Source organism: Squalius cephalus (assembly GCF_949319135.1).
Source record: "Squalius cephalus genome assembly, chromosome: 18".
Taxonomy (NCBI): domain Eukaryota; kingdom Metazoa; phylum Chordata; class Actinopteri; order Cypriniformes; family Leuciscidae; genus Squalius; species Squalius cephalus.
Window position 1 is genome coordinate 31812605 of NC_137139.1, and position 23135 is coordinate 31835739.

Sequence of the window (23135 nt, forward strand, 5' to 3'; positions counted from 1 at the left end):
TAAGACCTTCGTTCATCTTCGGAACACAAATTAAGATATTTTTGATTAAATCTGAGAGTTGTCTCACTCCTCCATAGGCTTCTAAGGGACTGAAACTTGCTGGCCCAGAAAATGTATTAAAGACATCGTTAATATAGTCCAAGTGACTCCAGTGGCTCAATCTTAAGTTTATAAAGCGACGAGAATTCTTTTTGAGCGCAAAAACAAACAAAAATAATGACTTTATTCCACTTTTCATTTCCTTCTCTCTGGGCCTCGAGTCTTTTCACGTAGTGTTTAAGCGTAGCGCGTCTGTGTTGCACGTCACCACGTAGGCTCACTATTGGCCGACGCTGGTCATGTGTGATACGTGGTGACGTACAACACAGACGCGCTACGCTTAAACACTACGTGAAAAGACCAGAGGCCCAGAGAGAAGGAAATGAAAAGTGGAATAAAGTCATTATTTTTGTTTGTTTTTGCGCACAAAAAGTATTCTCGTCGCTTTATAAACTTAAGATTGAGCCATTGAGTTAGACAACTCTCAGATTTCATCAAAAATATCTTCATTTGTGTTCCGAAGATGAATGAAGGTCTTACGGGGTTGGAACAACATGAGGGTGAGTAATTACTAGGGCTGAACGATTTTGGAAAATAATCTAATTGCGATTAGTTTTACCAATATTGCGATTGCGATTTAATATGCGATTATTTTTTAAGCTCTTTATCTTTTCTATTATTTCAACAAAAACAAGCAATACATCATTGTAAAATAGGATGGGAATCTTTAGGCACCTCATGAGCCGATCAAATTTTTTTCTTATTAATTAATCTTATTAATAAAACTTAAAATATTTATAATTATAAGTACTTTTAAAAAGAAATACACATTAAAAAACTAAATGTTCATCTCTTTTGAAATATAAGATGTGGTTTGTCCTGTCTGTTAAAATAACTGACTGCGTTTACATTAATTTCGCGTCATAAAAGCATTTTGAAATGCAAGTACATTTAACCACGCAGACGGAGTCGCTCACAGCCGCATGCTCAAGTGCTCTTCGCAAAGCGCGTGTGACTATTTGAAACTGAATGCAGCTTCTGTCGGTGATTTTCATATTTTTAATAGATAAGCCAACTAAATTCCAAAAGACATATGATCCCTTCGTAGAGCATTTGTAAGGAAAATACCGGCGCCGGCGGGCGAGACTACAAGAGTAACATCAAGCAAAGCACGCGTATCTTATCGCGCATCTTGTGCAATGCACATGTCCTTGTAATTCGCTTCAACTTCTCCGAACTTTATGAAAGATTATTTTTCGGAAGGTTTGAGTGGTGTTGTGTGTGTGTGTGTGTGTGTGTGTGAGACAGAGGAATTAGAAGCAAGCAGAAGGTTGTTTATAAAGCACACGCAGCGTAATCACGTATCTGTGTTTAAAACTAAGCTCAGACTCTATTCTGAAATTATCTGAATAGATACAAAATCGTTGGAGAGAATCTATAACACAATATCACATAAATTAAACACAAACTGTTCTTTCCTGTAGCCTATGCCAGGTCTATAATAGCGTGCCAAGTTGATGCTTCCTCCGTAGTGCAGACTGCTTTACTCTCGCGTGTCACGTGACCAAAGTTTAATCGCAGCTTTTGCGGTTAGAAAATCGCGTTTCATCATATCGCGATATTATCGCAAATGCAATTAATCGTTCAGCCCTAGTAATTACTGACAGAATTTTCATTTTTGGGTGAACTAACCCTTTAATTGACCCTTCGCTAAGCCACGCCTGAAAACCGCCACAGGCCAATCGTGGCTTAGCAACTGTAACTAGGTGCGGGAGGTCTGGCAAGCTTTCGAGCGAGGGAAACTTGCCGAAGCGTTGTGTGTATGAATTGTGCAAATCTGATACCCGGTATCCTAAAAGTTTGGACGGGGGGGGGGGGGGGCTAAAGCAACACGTCGTGGAGCAAACGTAGGTGTTTTTGTTAATCCTGTCATCCAGGCATTTCTCCCCTTGGGTTTTAGGTTTCGGGAGAAATGCCGGGATGACAGGATTAACAAAAACACCTACGTTTGCTCCACGACGTGTTGCTTTAGCCTGGCGCGTTAAAAATATAAGCGGGAGAATGTTATCATTGCAAAGTGGTCAGGCTTGTGTTTATTCCACAAGATTTATGGATAAGCTGTTTGATTTATAATTATTAGATTATTTTCAAATTTCACTCACCCTGCTGTGCATGCACATAGCTGTTCCTCAATTTGTGTGTTTCCCATTTGAATGGTCAGTGTATGAGGCGGCTGCTGCTTGCGCTGGGACCTACAGTATAACCTTTAGCTTCAATTTTGATGAAATTATTCTCTAATCGGTTGCATATTATGTTGTGGATTTATCCCTCGAATGCATACTGCAGTCCCTTTTGTCTTGCTCTCTCAGATTTTCACCTGTTCGCCAAAAATGACTAATTATCTCCTTGGGAATGTCTGACACCGGTGCATACATACTGTAATAGACAAGCCAGGCGCGAAAGCTTGTCAGGCGTAGCAACAGTAACTAAGGAGGGCGGGGCTTAGCGAAGGGTCAATTCTCCATCTAAACAACCCCCAGTACACAAAGATGTCTGAGTATTAAGACATATTTCTATAAAGTGGCAATATGTCCTTATATTGCCGAAACGGCCACTACAGCCGACAAACCTTTCCAACAAACTCTGAAATACACTGTCTGAATTCAAACTAAATGTGTGACCCTGGACCACAAAACCAGTCGCACGGGTATATTTGCGGCAATAATCAGCAATACATTGTATGGGTCAAAATTAACGATTTTTCTTTTATGCCAAAAATCATGGATATTAAGTAAAGATCATGTTCCATGAAGATATTTTGTAAATTTCATACCATAAATATATAAAACATGTATTTTTGTGAGTGAATGCAGCACAATCACCAACATAAATGAACAATTTTAAAGGAGATTTTCTCAATGTTTTGATTTTTTTGCACCCTCAGATTCCAGATTTTCAATAGTTGCATCTCAACCAATAGTTGCATCCTAGCAAAGCATACATCAATGGAAAGCTTATTTATTCAGCTTTCAGATAACATATAAAATCTCTGGTTTTGTGGTCCAGGGTCACATATGTAATTTCTCCTGAATATGGTCCATTTCAGCTAGATTTGAAACTCGGCTCTTTCCACACCCTCGACACGCATCTTACACATTCACACATCCATGAAACGCTCTATCAGAGCTTATTCTAGTGTGCAGAATCACACTCAAAACTATATAGAAGTAGGCAGAGTGGGATGCAGTCTCTCTCTCTGTAATAATTATTAACAATCGTCTGAGGAGCTTATTTGTAACGCCGTGGCAAAACAATAACAGTAGCCGCAGAGTTTACTCCCCCTGGAATAACCCGCGGGATGAAGTGTAAATAATAGCTGGGAAAAAGATATTAGTGTGAACTCGCCGTCATATTACAATGCCTCTGTGTGTGTGTTTTTCCCGCTAATTGAGCAACTCCGCCAAACTAAATCCATTTTAAAGAGAGTAAAACTGGTGAGAAAAAGATTAAAAAGGGAGCGAAGCAGAACTACAACAGAGACGAGGCGTTTCAGGAGTAGCAGCAGAACAGCACACTTCTCCTCGAGTGTTGCGGGTTTCCACAAACCTTCATGCTCCTTGTCCGATATTCCCACTTTCTTCATCTTCTTGGGAGTCTTCATGAAGAGAGGGAATATGGTCCGGAGGCCCAGGATGTCCACGAATTTGTGACAGTTATCTGAACCCTCTGGACCGATCATCCCGTAATCCAGGACCTTCAGCGCACTGACGCGAGACATCTTCTTCTCCCTGGACACACACACACACACGATCAGAAATATTTAAATATTTTAAAAATACTCTGAACTAAATACTCTAAACTGAAACTACTAACAAGAAGTAATTGCCTACTTACAAGTCATTTAAGGAACAAAATGTGCAATTTTTAGGAATCAGAGCAGAACTTAGGTAAAAAATGTATTTAAAAAAATAAATGCACATTTGCATACATTTCCAAATAAATTAATACAAAAAAAATTACAATTAAATAATGCAATATAATGATATAATAAATATATAATATTTTACTAGTTTATTTACAATAACTTTGCAAAAAAAAATTATTCAAGTGCTGTATGTTTAGAATTTAAAATATAATATGTAATATATTTCAAATATAATATATTAATTTTATTATTGTATTGCACAAACTTTGCAAATAAACTAATAGCAAATTTTTAATAAATTAATTTGCATACAAATATTACTTTGATTATTTAAGCAATATTTAATTTAATTGCGATTACTTGCAATTAATATATAATATATTATATTATATATTATATATTATATAATATATAATATATAATATATAATATATATATATATTAATTGCGAGTAATCGATTTTACAGCAATAAATTATTTATTATTATTTATTATTATTATATTATTTATTATTATTAGTGATTAATCGCAACTAACATTAAAGTTTACAAAATTGTATTTAACTATTATATTGCATCCATTTTTATTACAAACTAATAAAATAAACAATTATATAATACAGGAAAAAATTTGAAATTATACATAATTACAGACTTTAAATTATATATATATTTATATAATAAAAGCAGTGGAAGTTTTTCAATATTTATTTTGCAAATAAATGTTACTAATAAATTCAAATTGTATAACCCTAACCAGCAAAAAAATATATAATTCATTAAATTTTTTAGAATTCACTAAAATCAGACTTGAGAGCAAGAGACATTGGACTTCATTCAAGAAACACAAGCAGAACTAATTTCTATTTTTGTTTTAGAAAAAGAAAACGTCTGTTCATTCACAAAGCCTTTGTCCACTTTCATTTTATATATTCACGGCTTGTTCCGAAAGTCTAGGAACAATTGTCTAAATTTGCTCGAGGTGTAAATAAAACATGAAACTGACATAAGCAGCGTGTCAGACGCTGGAAACAGTTTCTGTACAGACACAAGCCGACTATCATGGCCTCGCTCAAGGGAAATGTAGCTGTCCGTCACACTGCCACTTCCTTCATCCCACAGTGACAAACAACAGTTTATCAACGCCGCAGGAAAATATTTCAGATGTCAAGAAGAAGAAGAGAAACACAGACTGGCAGAGAGAGAGAGAGAGAGAGAGAGAGAGAGGAGGGAGGGAGAGAGAGAGAGAGAGCGGGGGGGGGAGAGAGAGCGGGGGGAGGGAGAGAGAAAGAGAGAGAGAGAGCGGGGGGGAGCGGGGGGAGAGAGAGAGAGAGAGAGAGAGGGAGAAGGAGAGAGAGGGAGAGAGAGGGAGGGAGAGAGGGAGAGAGAGAGAGAGAGAGAGAGAGAGAGAGAGAGAGAGAGAGAGAGAGAGAGAGAGAGAGAGCGAGAGAGAGAGAGAGAGAGAGAGCGAGAGCGAGAGCGAGAGGGACAGTGAGAGAGCGAGGGGGGTGGGGGGGGGGGGGGGAGTATTGACCGAAAATCAATAACTAAGGGTAAACTCTTGTTATCAATGAGAGACGGACCTGAGCATGAGGTTCATGAGCTGAAGCCCCTCCCCCCTGAGGAAACGATCCCGATTGGCCGGAAGCATGAGGCAGGAACACAGGGCGTCAAACAGGTTTTCCATCATCTCCTGTTCCTCCGGCGTTGCTGGATTGTGACGTTTAAACACCTGTGAGGAGAACATCAATAAGATTATTCTCACATAACAAATGTCTGGGACATCAATGTTTTAAAAATAAATAAATAAATAAAATAAAAATATAATAATAATATAATATAATATAATATAATATAATATAATATAATATAATATAATATAATATAATATATACACACACATCAAAACGATAACGAATAAAAACAATCTATCTTATTTGGGCAGGCCAAAATAACAACAAAAAATTAATACTAATAATTAATTTATATAAAATCACAGAGAAGCTCTGGTAATAGCTCCATGTTAAACTAGTCCCGTCCGAATAGGGCTTTAGACAGACGTCAGTCACAGAGCAGCGCAAACGAACAGCAGCCGACTTTTACAGTTCCTCCTGAACCAAAACAACCAGCTTATGCTGCATTCACACCATAACTACTGTAATCTGGATGAGATGGAAACCGGGACGTTATATTTGCAGCGTGACTCGAAATTATGCGTGTCATTGTCAACACTATCAACGGTGAAATGAATCTGCAGCAGTCAGGTGTGTGTGTTCATGTGTCTTGGAGACGCTCTGAAGGGACGGTGGGATCTTATGCTTTCAAAGCCAGTTTGCTATTGCTAGCCTCTCTGAATCTCATTTTTATTTGCAAGTAAACAATTACATTTTGCATGAAAACATGAAAATGTAATCAAAGAGATTTTGAAAAGATTGTTAAATGAGAAAATAGCAGTTTGGAGAACAATGAAAGAAGCTGCCCGTATGTTCTGGGTCATGATGATCTCTAAAGAGTCTCACACTTTGATTTCAGACAGCAGCTGATTTTTAGAGAGAGAGAGAGAGAGAGAGAGAGAGAGAGAGAGAGAGAGAGAGAGAGAGAGAGACACTTACTGAAAGCTGCTGCAGTAGTACATCAATACCATCCATTTCTCCCAACAGCTCCCTCGTTTCTGAGAGAGAGAAAGAGAGATAGAAGGAGGAGGGAAGAAATTAGTGAGTGGTGCGAGACAGACATAGAGAAAAGATGATGAATGTTAGTTCAGTGTGCTAATAAACCTTAGAAAAGACAGAGAGATGTGCATGTGATAAACTCCACTGTACAGGAATACAAAACACACACAATGAACAAGCTCACTGAGCTTAAAGCCATTAGTAATGGAGGGCACTATGAAATCGTTTTAATAGTTTAATTAAATTTTAATAATCAAAAAGCATGTCATTGCGTTCATCTTTCTGGATTTCTTTGTTTTTATGATATAATACAAATTTTAAATACAAAAACAGTGGAAATCAAATGAATGTATAAAACTTTAAGCATTTAATAAATCTTTTAAAATGTAATTAAATGAAAATTAAACAATTACTTTTATTTTTTGCAAACAAACAGGTTTTCAGTACATTCTACTGTAATATACAGTATATTTATCATAATTTCTTCAAGTTAAACCGAACTTTAATTTTGGAGGGTTGTTGTGAAGAACTTTGATTTCTTCATCCAATATTTGCCAAATTCCGTGACATTACGCGTTAAACAGCAAATTACATTTTATGACTGCATTGCATAAATCATAGGGCCCTATTAATATTACAGTAATGGTATATATCACAATATTAGTTGTTTTTGCTGGAATTTCAACCCCAAAAGTCTGTTTTTGATCATCTTGACATCAACATTAACTAGAACTCTGCACCCTCATTGAATTTAAAGTCTTATATGCAGTATATTTCTGCATATATTTAGAGTAAATACAGAGTAAAATCAGAAATATGTCAGTGACTCTGCTCTTAGATATCAGCACTGGCCATAAACCTAAATACCTTTATAGCATTTATAAAATTATGTCATCATTGAGAGTTGATGCAAATAAAATATAGATATATATCATTTTACTATATGTGCTGCGGAGTCATTTTTGACCAGAATTTTTTTATGTTTTATTTTTTGGAATTTTTTACTTCATCTTTACTTCACTTGCCGTGTGAACACACAAAATAAAAAAAAATCATGGACAATTCAAAAAGGTTAAATAGTTCTGAAAAAAATAGTCACGGTTCGCAGTCAAAAATTGAATTTCACCCAGTGGAAATGTTTGGTACTGCGCACAAACAAAATCTTACTGAAAGCTCATTTTTTGAGATATCAACCTCAAATTTGGAGCACAGCTTGTTTAGATTGATTTATGGCTTTGATTTTCACAGTTTTAGAGTAAAAAAAATTGGGAAAATATATATTTCATATAAAAATCAAAAACTGTTTATCATAACAATAAATGTCAAATTTTATAACTTTTTTTAAGTTCACTTTTTTAAACTTCTTTTTCACTTCAGCAATAATCCTCCAAGTGCCGTCTTTAAAAACAGACCGAACTTAAGTCTGTGCTCCAAAGCATTAAAGATTTATGATATTTACATGCTTAAAAAAGGGAATAAATGGATTATAACTACTGCATAAATATAATTTAGTACCATAAAATGCAACCAAAAATATTATCAAACAAATATATTAATTTTTATACAATTTCAACAAATCATTCTGACAGACACACGAACAGAGGGATAATATCAACTGGAAATGTCACAAAATGTCAAGCTAAAGGCCTGTTCACATCAAGAATGCGCTGTGAATGTTGCTATTGATGTGAAAAGGCCTTTAACAGTTTGTTACTCCATATTTTCAACACTGAGTCTGCAGTTATTCATTAGCACAGATTTAATGCACTGGAGTCATTGATAAACCCATGCACATCCCTAAACAAAGCAATCCGTCCCTTATTTTTCCTTACTGTCATTGTTTTGTAGGAGGATGGCCAGTATTTCACTGCAGTACAGCTTGTTGGCATCAAAAGGCATCTTTGCCTGTTTGGGAACACAACAAACACACTTTCAATGGCGTTGGCAGCAGCGTCCCATTCGATCTGTGCGTCGTCTTCACTATTGTCAGTGTAATTGCTGGTGCGCTGGATTCATGGAAGTCTTCAGGGAGCATTAAGACTCGAACAGCATGACGCTCTTATTCCGGCAGCCAGCGGTAAATCTGAGGAGGATTTCACCTCATGTTGATAAAAAACACTGTGAATTGTGGCAGCAGGAATACAGCTCTTCTGAAAATCTCAAATCCAGCTAAAAAATAATAAATGATCGAGTTAAACCCGTCATTATGTACAGCCAACTTCAAACCAGCTGACACTGTCTGTTCACTGCCATGAAAAAAGGCTTTGACTTTTAACTTTAAGGGTGAAGTGTGTAATTTTTCTGATGTCTATCCTAGTTTAATGTGCAGAGAGTCAACGCTAAGTAATATCAAAAGTGTGCTTTTAAAAAACTGAAATACTGCTGTGTGTTTGAGTAGTCCAACATGACTCAACAAATGGGGTCATTATTTTTGCAATTCTGTTTGGTGCACAGAAATTACACACTTGTGTAACTTGCTGACCATGTATTCATGCAAACTCGTAAAAAATAAGTGTAAATAAAATGTATTTATAAAAACTTTAAGTGCATGCATAAAGGATTAAATAAATGTGTAAAAACAAACTGCAAAAATAAAGGCAAAAATGCTTATGAATAAATAAATAAATGCCTAAAATTTTTTATAAAATGCTTTTAAAGTGCATAAATAAATTCCAGGTTAAGAAAAGAAATGCATGAGTAAACTAATGTTTAAATTCATAAATAAATGCATACATGCATAAATAAATGAATAAACCAGATGACGTTTGAAAGCTCTAGGAAATTTGGGTTATTTTAGATAACTTGAAAAATCCCAAGCCAAGTATATAAATGCAAAAGTAAAATGATTAAATAACTGTAAATAAATAAATAAATAATTCAACACTTAAATAAGTCCATAAAAAATAAATGCATGAGTAAACTAATGCTTAAATTCATAAATAAATGCTTAAATAAATAATGCATGCATGAATAATTAAATGCATAAATAAACAAGATGAAGTTTGAAAGCTCTAGGAAACTTTGGTCTCATTTTAGAGAATTTAGAGTAAACTCCAGTCAAGCATATAAATGCAAAAAATAAATGCATAATTAAATCAACAAACAAACAAACCAGATGTAGTTTTAAAGCTCTAGGAAAATGTTGTCTCATGTTAGAGATTGGGAAAAACTCAAACCATGTTTGGACAATAACAGTATATACATGCAAAAAAAAAAAAAAAAAAATTAATGCATGCATAAATAAATAAATTCATAAAAAAATCATAACAGCTAAAGACAAATGGTCTTGTGTTAAGAGATTTTTGAAAAATTCAAGCCAAGTTTGCACAATGACAGTATATTTGTTTTGTTAAGCCAAGATAATAATCAGTCAAACTCCATCATCAGCCTATATTAATAAGCAGACTAACATTCATAAAGAGCCATCAGTGAATGAAGTTCCATTAGGAGTGAGGGATGGTGTGTTACCTTGATCCTCTTCAACAGCCACTGCATCAAACCCTGCTGGGCCGCTTCTGTACACAGCCCGGGACGAAACTCAGCCATGTTCTCAATCACAGCTGTCACAAACACACACAGAGATCTGCTGTTACTGAGCGTCCAAGCTTGTCATACACACGCACACTTTTATGAATCGTGTGTGTTGTATTATGACCTAGTTTTTGCAAAGTCTGCTTCACCAAGTTGCCATGATAACTGATGGAGAAACTGCAGTGAGATCAGAACACACAGCATGTCTCACTCAACGCATGTCTCACTCAACGCATGTCTCACTCAACGCACGTCTCACTCAACGCATGTCTAACTCAACTCATGTCTCACTCAATGCATGTCTCACTCAACGCATGTCTCACTCAACGCATGTCTCACTCAACGCACGTCTCACTCAACGCATGTCAAACTCAACGCATGTCAAACTCAACGCATGTCTCACTCAACGCATGTCTCACTCAACGCATGTCTCACTCAACGCATGTCTCACTCAACTCATGTCTCACTCAACGCATGTCTCACTCAACGCATGTCTCACTCAACTCATGTCTCACTCAACGCATGTCTAACTCAACGCATGTCTCACTCAACGCATGTCTCACTCAACGCATGTCTCACTCAACGCATGTCTCACTCAACGCATGCCTAACTCAACGCATGCCTAACTCAACGCATGTCTAACTCAACGCATGTCTTACTCAACGCACGTCTAACTCAACTCATGTCTCACTCAACGCATGTCTCACTCAACTCATGTCTAACTCAACTCATGTCTTACTCAACGCACGTCTAACTCAACTCATGTCTAACTCAACGCACGTCTCACTCAACGCACGTCTAACTCAACGCACGTCTCACTCAACGCATGTCTCACTCAACGCATGTCTAACTCAACGCATGTCTAACTCAACTCATGTCTTACTCAACGCATGTCTCACTCAACGCATGTCTCACTCAACGCATGTCTCACTCAACTCATGTCTAACTCAACACATGTCTCACTCAACTCATGTCTAACTCAACGCATGTCTAACTCAACGCATGTCTAACTCAGCGCATGTCTAACTCAACTCATGTCTCACTCAACGCATGTCTCACTCAACGCATGTCTCACTCAACGCATGTCTCACTCAACTCATGTCTAACTCAACTCATGTCTCACTCAACTCATGTCTAACTCAACTCATGTCTAACTCAACGCACGTCTCACTCAACGCACGTCTAACTCAACGCATGTCTCACTCAACGCATGTCTCACTCAACGCATGTCTCACTCAACGCACGTCTAACTCAACGCACGTCTCACTCAACGCATGTCTCACTCAACTCATGTCTAACTCAACGCATGTCTAACTCAACGCATGTCTCACTCAACTCATGTCTCACTCAACGCATGTCTAACTCAACTCATGTCTCACTCAACGCATGTCTCACTCAACGCATGTCTCACTCAACGCATGCCTAACTCAACGCATGTCTAACTCAACGCATGTCTCACTCAACGCATGTCTCACTCAACGCATGTCTCACTCAACGCATGTCTCACTCAACGCATGTCTCACTCAACGCATGTCTCACTCAACTCATGTCTAACTCAACGCATGTCTAACTCAACGCATGTCTCACTCAACTCATGTCTCACTCAACGCATGTCTAACTCAACTCATGTCTCACTCAACGCATGTCTCACTCAACGCATGTCTCACTCAACGCATGCCTAACTCAACGCATGTCTAACTCAACGCACGTCTCACTCAACGCACGTCTAACTCAACGCACGTCTCACTCAACGCACGTCTCACTCAACTCACGTCTAACTCAACGCATGTCTAACTCAACTCATGTCTTACTCAACTCATGTCTAACTCAACGCATGTCTCACTCAACTCATGTCTCACTCAACGCATGTCTAACTCAACTCATGTCTCACTCAACGCATGTCTCACTCAACGCATGTCTCACTCAACGCATGCCTAACTCAACGCATGTCTAACTCAACGCATGTCTTACTCAACGCATGTCTCACTCAACGCACGTCTAACTCAACGCACGTCTAACTCAACGCACGTCTCACTCAACTCATGTCTAACTCAACGCATGTCTAACTCAACTCATGTCTTACTCAACGCATGTCTAACTCAACGCACGTCTCACTCAACGCATGTCTCACTCAACGCATGTCTCACTCAACGCATGTCTCTCAACGCATGTCTCACTCAACGCATGTCTAACTCAACGCATGTCTAACTCAACTCATGTCTTACTCAACGCATGTCTAACTCAACTCATGTCTAACTCAACGCACGTCTCACTCAACTCATGTCTAACTCAACGCACGTCTCACTCAACGCACGTCTCACTCAACGCATGTCTCACTCAACGCATGTCTCACTCAACGCATGTCTCACTCAACGCATGTCTCACTCAACGCATGTCTCACTCAACTCATGTCTAACTCAACGCATGTCTCACTCAACTCATGTCTAACTCAACGCATGTCTCACTCAACGCATGTCTCACTCAACTCATGTCTCACTCAACGCATGTCTCACTCAACGCATGTCTCACTCAACTCACTCAACGCATGTCTCACTCAACGCATGTCTCACTCAACGCATGTCTCACTCAACGCATGTCTCACTCAACGCATGTCTCACTCAACGCATGTCTCACTCAACGCATGTCTAACTCAACTCATGTCTTACTCAACGCATGTCTAACTCAACTCATGTCTAACTCAACGCACGTCTAACTCAACGCACGTCTCACTCAACGCACGTCTCACTCAACGCATGTCTAACTCAACGCATGTCTAACTCAACTCATGTCTTACTCAACGCATGTCTCACTCAACTCATGTCTAACTCAACGCATGTCTAACTCAACTCATGTCTTACTCAACGCATGTCTAACTCAACTCATGTCTAACTCAACGCACGTCTCACTCAACGCACGTCTCACTCAACGCACGTCTCACTCAACGCACGTCTCACTCAACGCACGTCTCACTCAACGCACGTCTCACTCAACTCACGTCTCACTCAACGCATGTCTCACTCAACGCATGTCTCACTCAACTCATGTCTAACTCAACGCATGTCTCACTCAACGCATGTCTCACTCAACGCATGTCTCACTCAACTCATGTCTCACTCAACGCATGTCTCACTCAACTCATGTCTAACTCAACGCATGTCTCACTCAACGCATGTCTCACTCAACTCATGTCTAACTCAACGCATGTCTCACTCAACGCATGTCTCACTCAACGCATGTCTCACTCAACGCATGTCTAACTCAACGCATGTCTCACTCAACGCATGTCTCACTCAACGCATGTCTCACTCAACGCATGTCTCACTCAACGCATGTCTCACTCAACGCATGTCTCACTCAACGCATGTCTCACTCAACGCATGTCTCACTCAACGCATGTCTCACTCAACGCATGTCTAACTCAACTCATGTCTAACTCAGCGCATGTCTAACTCAACTCATGTCTAACTCAACGCATGTCTCACTCAACTCATGTCTAGCTCAACGCACGTCTAACTCAGCGCACAATACTTATGGTATTTTTCTTGTCCTTATTGGATTTGATGGACATGGTCACCACAAACCGCTGATGTAAAAGAGAAGAGGCTTAATTTTTGGGAGAACTGTTGCTTTAATAAAAATATTCTTAGCATCTGACTCTTCATTTAAAATCACTATAAAAGCAAAAATAAATAAATAAATATATAAATATATAAATATATATATATATATCTTTCACCTCAGGGCCTGAGAAAATGTCACTAAAAATCTGAACCACCTCCTGGACCAGCAGAAAAAAAAAATCCTCATTGTCGAGCACGGGACACACAAAGACGGAAAGAGCGAGCAGAGCGAACAGCTCTATATGACACATCACAGGGGAGTTGGAGACTCATCTGTATTATAAAAGACTCTGAAGACACCTGATAACTCAATCAGAGGCATGATGGGAGAAAAATCTCACAGCGGATGAGTGGGAGGGAGAGAGAGAGAGAGAGAGAGAGAGAGAGAGAGAGAGAGAGAGAGAGAGAGAGAGAGAGAGAGAGAGAGAGAGAGAGAGAAATCTCATGAGGAAGGGAAAGAGATTACACAAGAACTGGAACGGGAGAGGAAGACAGGGAAAGAGAAAGAAATGGAGGAAATATGCCGTTTAAATCCGTTCAGTCAGAGCATTTATCTCTCTCTCTGCAGCTGAACAGCATCTATCCAGAACCAAACCTGGAAACGCAATCCAGTTGCAGTGTTTCCAACATGCAAAACAGCTTTAAAAGAGTGCTTGAGCATTTTACCCCCTCATTAAAGGACATTTATTATATGTTTTAGACTCAGATGGAACACTTACAATACATATATAATTATATTGCATATTTATAATACATACAATATTTATATGTTTGTTTGCATATAATATATTTATTATATATTTTATATATAGCGGCTGTATACTGTATGTACACACACATACTATATACATATACACACATACATACATACATACATACATATATATATATATATATTTGTATGTGTGTGTATAAATATATATATTACTGTGATTGTGCAGATCTAGTTAACTCGCTACAAAGTATCTCAAAGAAACCTCTGAATATTTTTCTAAGGCTAACCTGGCAAATCCAGAGATTATCTGTTGCTTCTTATAATTTGGGAATTTGCAAACATGACTTTGTTTCCCCTTGGACAGATAAAACCCTGTGCATTGGCTGACTCCAGCTCTAGTGTGTGTGTGTGTGTTGGTTAGTTGGTTGGTTGTTGTGTCTTACCTAAAGTGTTATAAACTCCATCCGCTTCCTCCTTCACCGTCTCGTCCAAACGCTCCATATTCTGCACCATGAGAGCTACGACCTGACCCTCCAACTAAACAAACAAATAAAAGCTATTTAACAAATATTAAAATATGTCAGGGTTTATTTAGGCTAATGCTAGAAGATAATAACACAAATCATGGTTTAAAACTAAATTTAGACATGCTGCAAAACTTTGTAATGTATAAATAAATAAAAAACTCTCTTCTGCTCACCAAGGTTGTATTTATTTGATCAAAAATAAAGTAATATTGTGAAATATTATTACATTTTAAAATAGCTGTTTTATATGTGAATATATGTTAAACAGTAATTTATTCCTGTGATCATTTATTATTAGAAATATAAATATTTTCTAACATTATAAATGTCCTTACTGTCACTTTTGATCAATTTAAAGTCCCCCTGTGGTGTAAATCCAGCTTTTAATGTTGTTTGTTTGTGGTGTTTTTAATGTGCTTTAAGACAAACCATGTGTAAATTCATAAGTCGACACCATTGCTGAGTATTTTCTCCTTAAAACTGCAGTGAACCAAAGACAGTCTCAAAAACACGCTTTGAAATCGCTGGTGTTTCTGACGTCACAAACTACCAACGTGTGATCAACGTGTGATCGTCAACCAGTGGATCTCTGAGCTGAGTGAGTGAGTGGAGGCGGGGCTCATTTGCATATTCATAAAACCGCATATACTAAATGAGGCAAGGGTGTCGAGTTACATTCAAGCTATTTAAAGGCATGAAGAACTTCTTTTTAAGGAAAAAAACATTTAAATATGTCATTTTGGTGATCAAAGATGAGTTTTAAGGGATAAAATGATTGACTACACTACTAATCTATGCTAAATAAAGCTTATATACACACACACACTACGTTTCAAGCCCTATTTTGTAGCCTGTCCGCGGAGCTGCTCTTTCAGACGTGTTAATGCGTTTGCTTGAATGCACAACACAAATACTAGACAGCAGCAATCAGACCCACACGACTCAATCAACCTCTGATTGTTCACGCGCTCTTCCTGATTCCTCCATCCGTCTGATGCACATACACAACAACAGTCTGGATATTACATCGCTTCTCTCTTTCTCTTGCAAAAGTCAGGCCCAATACCAGACTAAATTTCACGCATGTCGTAAATCGTGTCATTTTCTCATAATAATGTCATTGAGCTGCTGGACCGTGAGCCGCTAGCGCTCGTGATCTCCTCTAACGACGACACTGATGATGTTTTTCTCTGATTATTAAATAAATATTTTCTCACCAGTGCGTCGATGAGCACCTCGGCGCCCTCCTCGCTCTCATGAAGCGTGTCGATGTCTGTCAGTTCCTGCAGGAGATCAACCACCGCGATGCTGATATGTGCTTCAACGTTAAGGATTTATAATACTGATCATCAGCTGAAGATAAAACATAACAAGTATATTTTAAATAGGGATGCATAGAGATATTGATCTTTTTTGGTGTGTTATGGCCAATAACCATGTTTTTTTATGTGCAATAATATATATAAACAATATATACTTTGGGGTCAGGAAGTTTTTTTTTTGTTTTTTTTTAAAGAAATTATACAAATTAATATTTTAATTCAGAAAATATGGATCAAACATAAAAAGCGACAGAAAATACTATTATAACGTTACAAAAGATTATATTTCAAATAAATGAACGTAACTTCTATTCATCAAAAAATCATGAAAACAAATGTTTCCACTGAAATATGAAGCAGCACAACTGTTTTCAACATTGATAATAATGTTTCTTGAGCATCAAATCATCATATTAGAATGATTTCTGAAGGATCATGTGACACTGAAGACTGGAGCAATGATGCAAAAAATTGACTTCTATCATAAAACAAAACAAATGTAATTAATGACCCCAAACTTTTTGTATTTTATGGCTAATAACTAATGTTTCCTCTTGTTATGGTTGTTTACAGAAAAATTGTGTTATGGCAGCTAACACCTTTTTTTATGCACAAATTTTTTTAAAGGTTGAGTAAAATTTGAAAAATAATTAGACATGAATTTTTGGATAAAAGCATCTGCTAAATAAATGTAAATCTAATGAATAAAAGTTAAACAAAAATGCCAATATATTGTGCATAATAACACATTTAAAAATCTTACTATTAAAGACCTGTTCACACCAACCACCATAACTATACTGATAACTATATTAGCATCCAAACCAGCGGAGCATTTTCCCTGAGTCTCAACGACACACACACACACACACACACAAAACAGCACATATCGCATGATTTGTCGTCTGGTTAGGACACGGTGTCACTCTAAAGTCATGTGACGGTCAGGATATCAGTGTTGTCGTGGCTGAGGAGGCCGAGCAGAGAATGAACCGCGTTCAGCTCCACCAGCAGATGATACAGCTCCGGGATAGTGGCGATCACGTGCATCTCCTGGATGATGTCATTCAGATCAAGCTCCGCCTCCATGAATCTGCCGACAACAGGAAGTGATGTCATTTCTCTAGCAAAAATGTAACCGTTACATACAACGAAATGATAAAGACAGCAAAGCATCACATATGTCATGCACATGGGCTGATGTCATTTCTCTCTGTGAGATTAACTATGGATTAATGTTTGCATCTCATTTCACATTTAAAAGTGAACGGTGAGATTTTAGTTCTCCGTAACTCACTTCTCTGGGTTGTCGGGAAACTTGATCCTCAGCTCCTGGTTTTTGTAGGATCTCTTCTCAAAGGTCAGGATCATTTTCTTCACGGTGCTCTCATCCACGGGCTCCCCCTGCAGACACACAGCAGGTCAGAAGGTCAAAGGTCATGATTCTCATCTACTGTGCGCCTCTGAATTACATACGAGACTTTTTCACAGTTAAAAACTCTTTTTCTACACCAGATTATTCATCTGTTCTGCTGTACATTATTATGTTTTGATGCCTAATATAATTTGAAGCGTGAACAACTCAACACTGGAGCTCTAGTGTGAATGCCATTTAAAAAAATTAATATGCAAAACGGTATAGATTTGTAATATCGGCAATCACATCACAACATCAGTTCCCATCCATATAATATCCAAATAAAAAAACATGAAGAAAAAAAACAAAACATTATTGATTAAAAACAGGTTAAACAGTTAATATTTATATTATTGGCCTAGCTAAATAAATTATTTTTATTATTGGCACCAGACAAAAAAAACAAAAAAACATTACATTTAATTATTTATAACTACACAAAACAATCATTGGTTTTGGGAAATAAAATATTAAAAACTCTATTGTGTATACAGTGCATGCTATATAATTCTTCATTACAAATATATTATGGCATAACTTTCTTTTAATTGAACTGCTAAACCAGGACTGTACATTATTCAAGACATATTACTGCAATATTTTTAATGAAGCTGCTGTGAAACAATGTGCAATGAAATCAAACTGGCATGATTTTAATAACAGTTACTATATACTGTATTATTAAATTATGTATTACATATTAAAAAATATGCTGTCACAAAACATCCTATCTTGAAAGCGTTATTCGCTGAACACTCATTACTGTGAGCGTTATTGTGCTTTAATAAACCAATCAGAGGGCTTTTGGTGGATTCAAGTGCACCTGGGATTATTAATATGTCGTATTAATTATGACTTTTGGTGCGTTAGTCACTCGGGTCAGGTGGTGTACCTTCTCTACAAAACAATTAGCAAGATTTTTAACATTTCTATAATGATGAATAAAGAATGGGCGCTTTTTTGTTTGTTTTTATTACGTTAATGAAAGTGTTGTGAATTAAATCATTATATTATATCGTAATTTTACTATACTATCTATATGTACATACAACTTAGATAGTTTTATTATTATTATTATTATTAAAAATTATTATTCATTTATTATTTTATTAACATAAATTGTTTGATTATGTTGAATTAAAAACCCAAAAATGCAGTGGGTCCATCAGACCCACGAACACTGGCTGAATAACAAAAATATGAACACCACACAAGGGTTAAAGAAAGTTCAGAGTTTCCCACTCGTACTCATGACATCGCAATGCCAATCATGTGCATTCAACTCATAAATACGGTCTTTCCGACATGAATATGTTGTGTTCTCACCTCTGGATCCTCTCCGTCCTGATCCATCAGCCTCTCCAGGATCTTGTCCCCGTCTCCCGTCTGCTCCTCACTGTCCAGCTCTGACCTCACCAGGACCCGTCCGGCGTCCCGGCCCGAGCTCTTCTTGCCTCTCGACTCCTCGTGGCTGTCCTCCTCTCGGGGTCTCTTTGCTCCGCGGTCCGGCTGAAAGAGGATTTCACGAGAGAGTGAAGCTGAGACGGATCCAGACGGTCCATTTGACCATTCTCAACAGTAACTATGTTTCCACCCAACTGTTTTTATGTAAATGTTGGGGTATTACAAATTTTGACTTCTTTCAAAAACATTAAAAATAGTATTGTTTCAAAACTTGTGACTGGTACTGTATATACACACACACACACACACACACACACACACACACACGCAGAGCCTGGTTAGCTATCTTTGTGGGGACTCTCCATAGACATAATGGTTTTTATACTGTACAAACTGTATACTCTCTCCCCTTACACTAACCTGACTCCTAAACCTACCTATCACACACACACACACTAACCCGACTCCTAAACCTACCTATCACACACACACACACTAACCCGACTCCTAAACCTACCTATCACACACACACACACTAACCCGACTCCTAAACCTACCTATCACACACACACACACTAACCCGACTCCTAAACCTACCTATCACACACACACACACTAACCCGACTCCTAAACCTACCTATCACACACACACACACTAACCCGACTCCTAAACCTACCCATAACACACACACACACACATACACACACACACACACACATACACACTAACCCGACTCCTAAACCTACCTATCACACACACACACACATACACACTAACCCGACTCCTAAACCTACCTATCACACACACACACACTAACCCGACTCCTAAACCTACCCATAACACACACACACACACACACACACACACACACACACACACACACACACACACACAAACCCTACTCCTAAATCTATCCATCACACACACACACACACACTAACCCGACTCCTAAACCTACCTATCACACACACACACACATACACACTAACCCGACTCCTAAACCTACCCATAACACACACACACACACTAACCCGACTCCTAAACCTACCTATCACACACACACACACATACACACTAACCCGACTCCTAAACCTACCCATAACACACACACACACAAACCCTACTCCTAAACCTATCCATCACACACACACACACACACACACAAACCCTACTCCTAAACCTATCCATCACACACACACACACACAAACCCTACTCCTAAACCTACCTATCACACACACACACACATACACACTAACCCGACTCCTAAACCTACCTATCACACACACACACACATACACACTAACCCGACTCCTAAACCTACCTATCACACACACACACACTAACCCGACTCCTAAACCTACCCATAACACACACACACACAAACCCTACTCCTAAACCTATCCATCACACACACACACAAACCCTACTCCTAAACCTATCCATCACACACACACACACTAACCCGACTCCTAAACCTACCTATCACACACACACACACACACTAACCCGACTCCTAAACCTACCCATAACACACACACACACAAACCCTACTCCTAAACCTATCCATCACACACACACACACTAACCCGACTCCTAAACCTACCCATAACACACACAAACCCTACTCCTAAACCTATCCATCACACACACACACACAAACCCTACTCCTAAACCTATCCATCACACACACACACACAAACCCTACTCCTAAACCTATCCATCACACACACACACACAAACCCTACTCCTAAACCTACCCATAACACACACAAACCCTACTCCTAAACCTATCCATCACACACACACACACTAACCCGACTCCTAAACCTACCCATAACACACACAAACCCTACTCCTAAACCTATCCATCACACACACACACACAAACCCTACTCCTAAACCTATCCATCACACACACACACACTAACCCGACTCCTAAACCTACCCATAACACACACAAACCCTACTCCTAAACCTACCCATAACACACACACACACAAACCCTACTCCTAAACCTATCCATCACACACACACACACAAACCCTACTCCTAAACCTATCCATCACACACACACACACAAACCCTACTCCTAAACCTACCTATCACACACACACACACATACACACTAACCCGACTCCTAAACCTACCTATCACACACACACACACACACACTAACCCGACTCCTAAACCAACCTATCACACACACACACACACACTAACCCGACTCCTAAACCTACCCATAACACACACACACACAAACCCTACTCCTAAACCTATCCATCACACACACACACACACAAACCCTACTCCTAAACCTATCCATCACACACACACACACTAACCCGACTCCTAAACCTACCTATCACACACACACACACACACACTAACCCGACTCCTAAACCTACCCATAACACACACACACACTAACCCGACTCCTAAACCTATCCATCACACACACACACACTAACCCGACTCCTAAACCTACCCATAACACACACACACACAAACCCTACTCCTAAACCTACCCATAACACACACACAAACCCTACACCTAAACCTACCCATCACACACACACACATTAACCCAACTCCTAAACCTACCTATCACACACACACACACACAAACCCAAGTCCTAAACCTACCCATCACACACACACACACACACACTACCCCTATTTAAACCTGTACACACACACACATACATACATGCATACATACATACATGCATGCATACATACATACATGCATGCATATATATATATATATATATATATCATCCAAAATAAAAGTTTGTTTACATAATATATGTGTGTGTACTGTGTATAATTATTTTGTATATATAAATACACACACACACATGTATTTAATTAAGAAAAATGTGTTGTTTATATAAAAAATATTTATGTATAATATAAATTATGTATAAATAACGCAAAATATACACATGCAAATATTTATTTAAATATATACATGCATATGTGTGTATTTATATACAAAATAATTATACACAGTACACACACATATATTATGTAAACACAAACTTTTATTTTGGGTGCGATTAATAGTTGCCCAGCACTAGAAGACACCTCATTTTTAATCCAATAATAATCCAGAAAATGTTCTTTAATAGCAAATTTACAAAATGACGGTGTTACCATAGTTTTTGGGCATGATGCCATGGTATTATTTCAAGACACATGGATATGGTAATTATTCAGTACCATGGTAAGTCAAATACCCAGCTTATATTCACACACCACCACAATACTTTTATATCAGGGAGGAAAAGACAAATTAATGCTTTTATAAACGTATAATAACAACAATCACTCAATAACCCGCATGCGTATGTACTAGTTGGGTAACGGGTTAATAAAGCTTTTATCTTCTTAAACAACCTTAAAACACGTTTAAATCATTTGTAATAGTCTAAAAACAGTTTATTTCTGCTTTAAATATTAAAGTTTAAGATAGCATTGACACCAGTACAGTAGCAGAACAGTTCAACCAGTGACAAACTCATCCGAATAACGTTAAAGATCACGGTGAGACATTAAACATGTCAGTACCTGATAATTCAGCAGCTCTCCTACATCCATGATGATTTCTCTGGGTTATAATCCTTAAAAATGTGTATGTTTTGTATAACAGCGTGTAAACACAACACGCTTGTGAACAAAACTTGATTTCTGTTCTTCGCGTGATTAACCGGCGCGAGACGAGGAGAGACGAAACTCAGCAGCGACACCAGCAGGCGAGGAGAACAAACTACGACACACACACACACGCACACCTTATCTGCCAGGATTTGTTTGGTTATTATGAAAAGTATTGCATGCCACAATGAAATAACTGAAGAATGGTTCACAATGAGTCCAGAAACATGTATTAATATGTGTGTATGGATAAGCAGGAAATTAAACCTCTCTTGCAATGCAGCATTTATTTCTTAGCAGACAGT

At 38.2% G+C, this 23135-nt stretch overlaps 1 protein-coding gene across 1 annotated transcript in view; it reads right to left on the reverse strand.

Annotated features, from left to right (window-relative positions):
- ctnnbl1 (catenin, beta like 1) overlaps window positions 1-22906 on the reverse strand; it is a 61858-nt gene extending 38952 nt beyond the window's left edge. The window contains exons 1-11 of the mRNA XM_079850031.1: window positions 22744-22906; window positions 19094-19276; window positions 17648-17754; window positions 17299-17443; window positions 16246-16338; window positions 14945-15038; window positions 10104-10195; window positions 8468-8540; window positions 6576-6634; window positions 5547-5695; window positions 3646-3827 (exon numbers count right to left, since the gene is read on the reverse strand). Coding sequence (XP_079706157.1) covers window positions 3646-3827; window positions 5547-5695; window positions 6576-6634; window positions 8468-8540; window positions 10104-10195; window positions 14945-15038; window positions 16246-16338; window positions 17299-17443; window positions 17648-17754; window positions 19094-19276; window positions 22744-22773 — 1207 coding nt within the window. The 5' untranslated portion in view covers window positions 22774-22906. The remainder of the gene's footprint in view (window positions 1-3645; window positions 3828-5546; window positions 5696-6575; window positions 6635-8467; window positions 8541-10103; window positions 10196-14944; window positions 15039-16245; window positions 16339-17298; window positions 17444-17647; window positions 17755-19093; window positions 19277-22743) is intronic.
- Window positions 22907-23135: the final 229 nt, after the last annotated feature.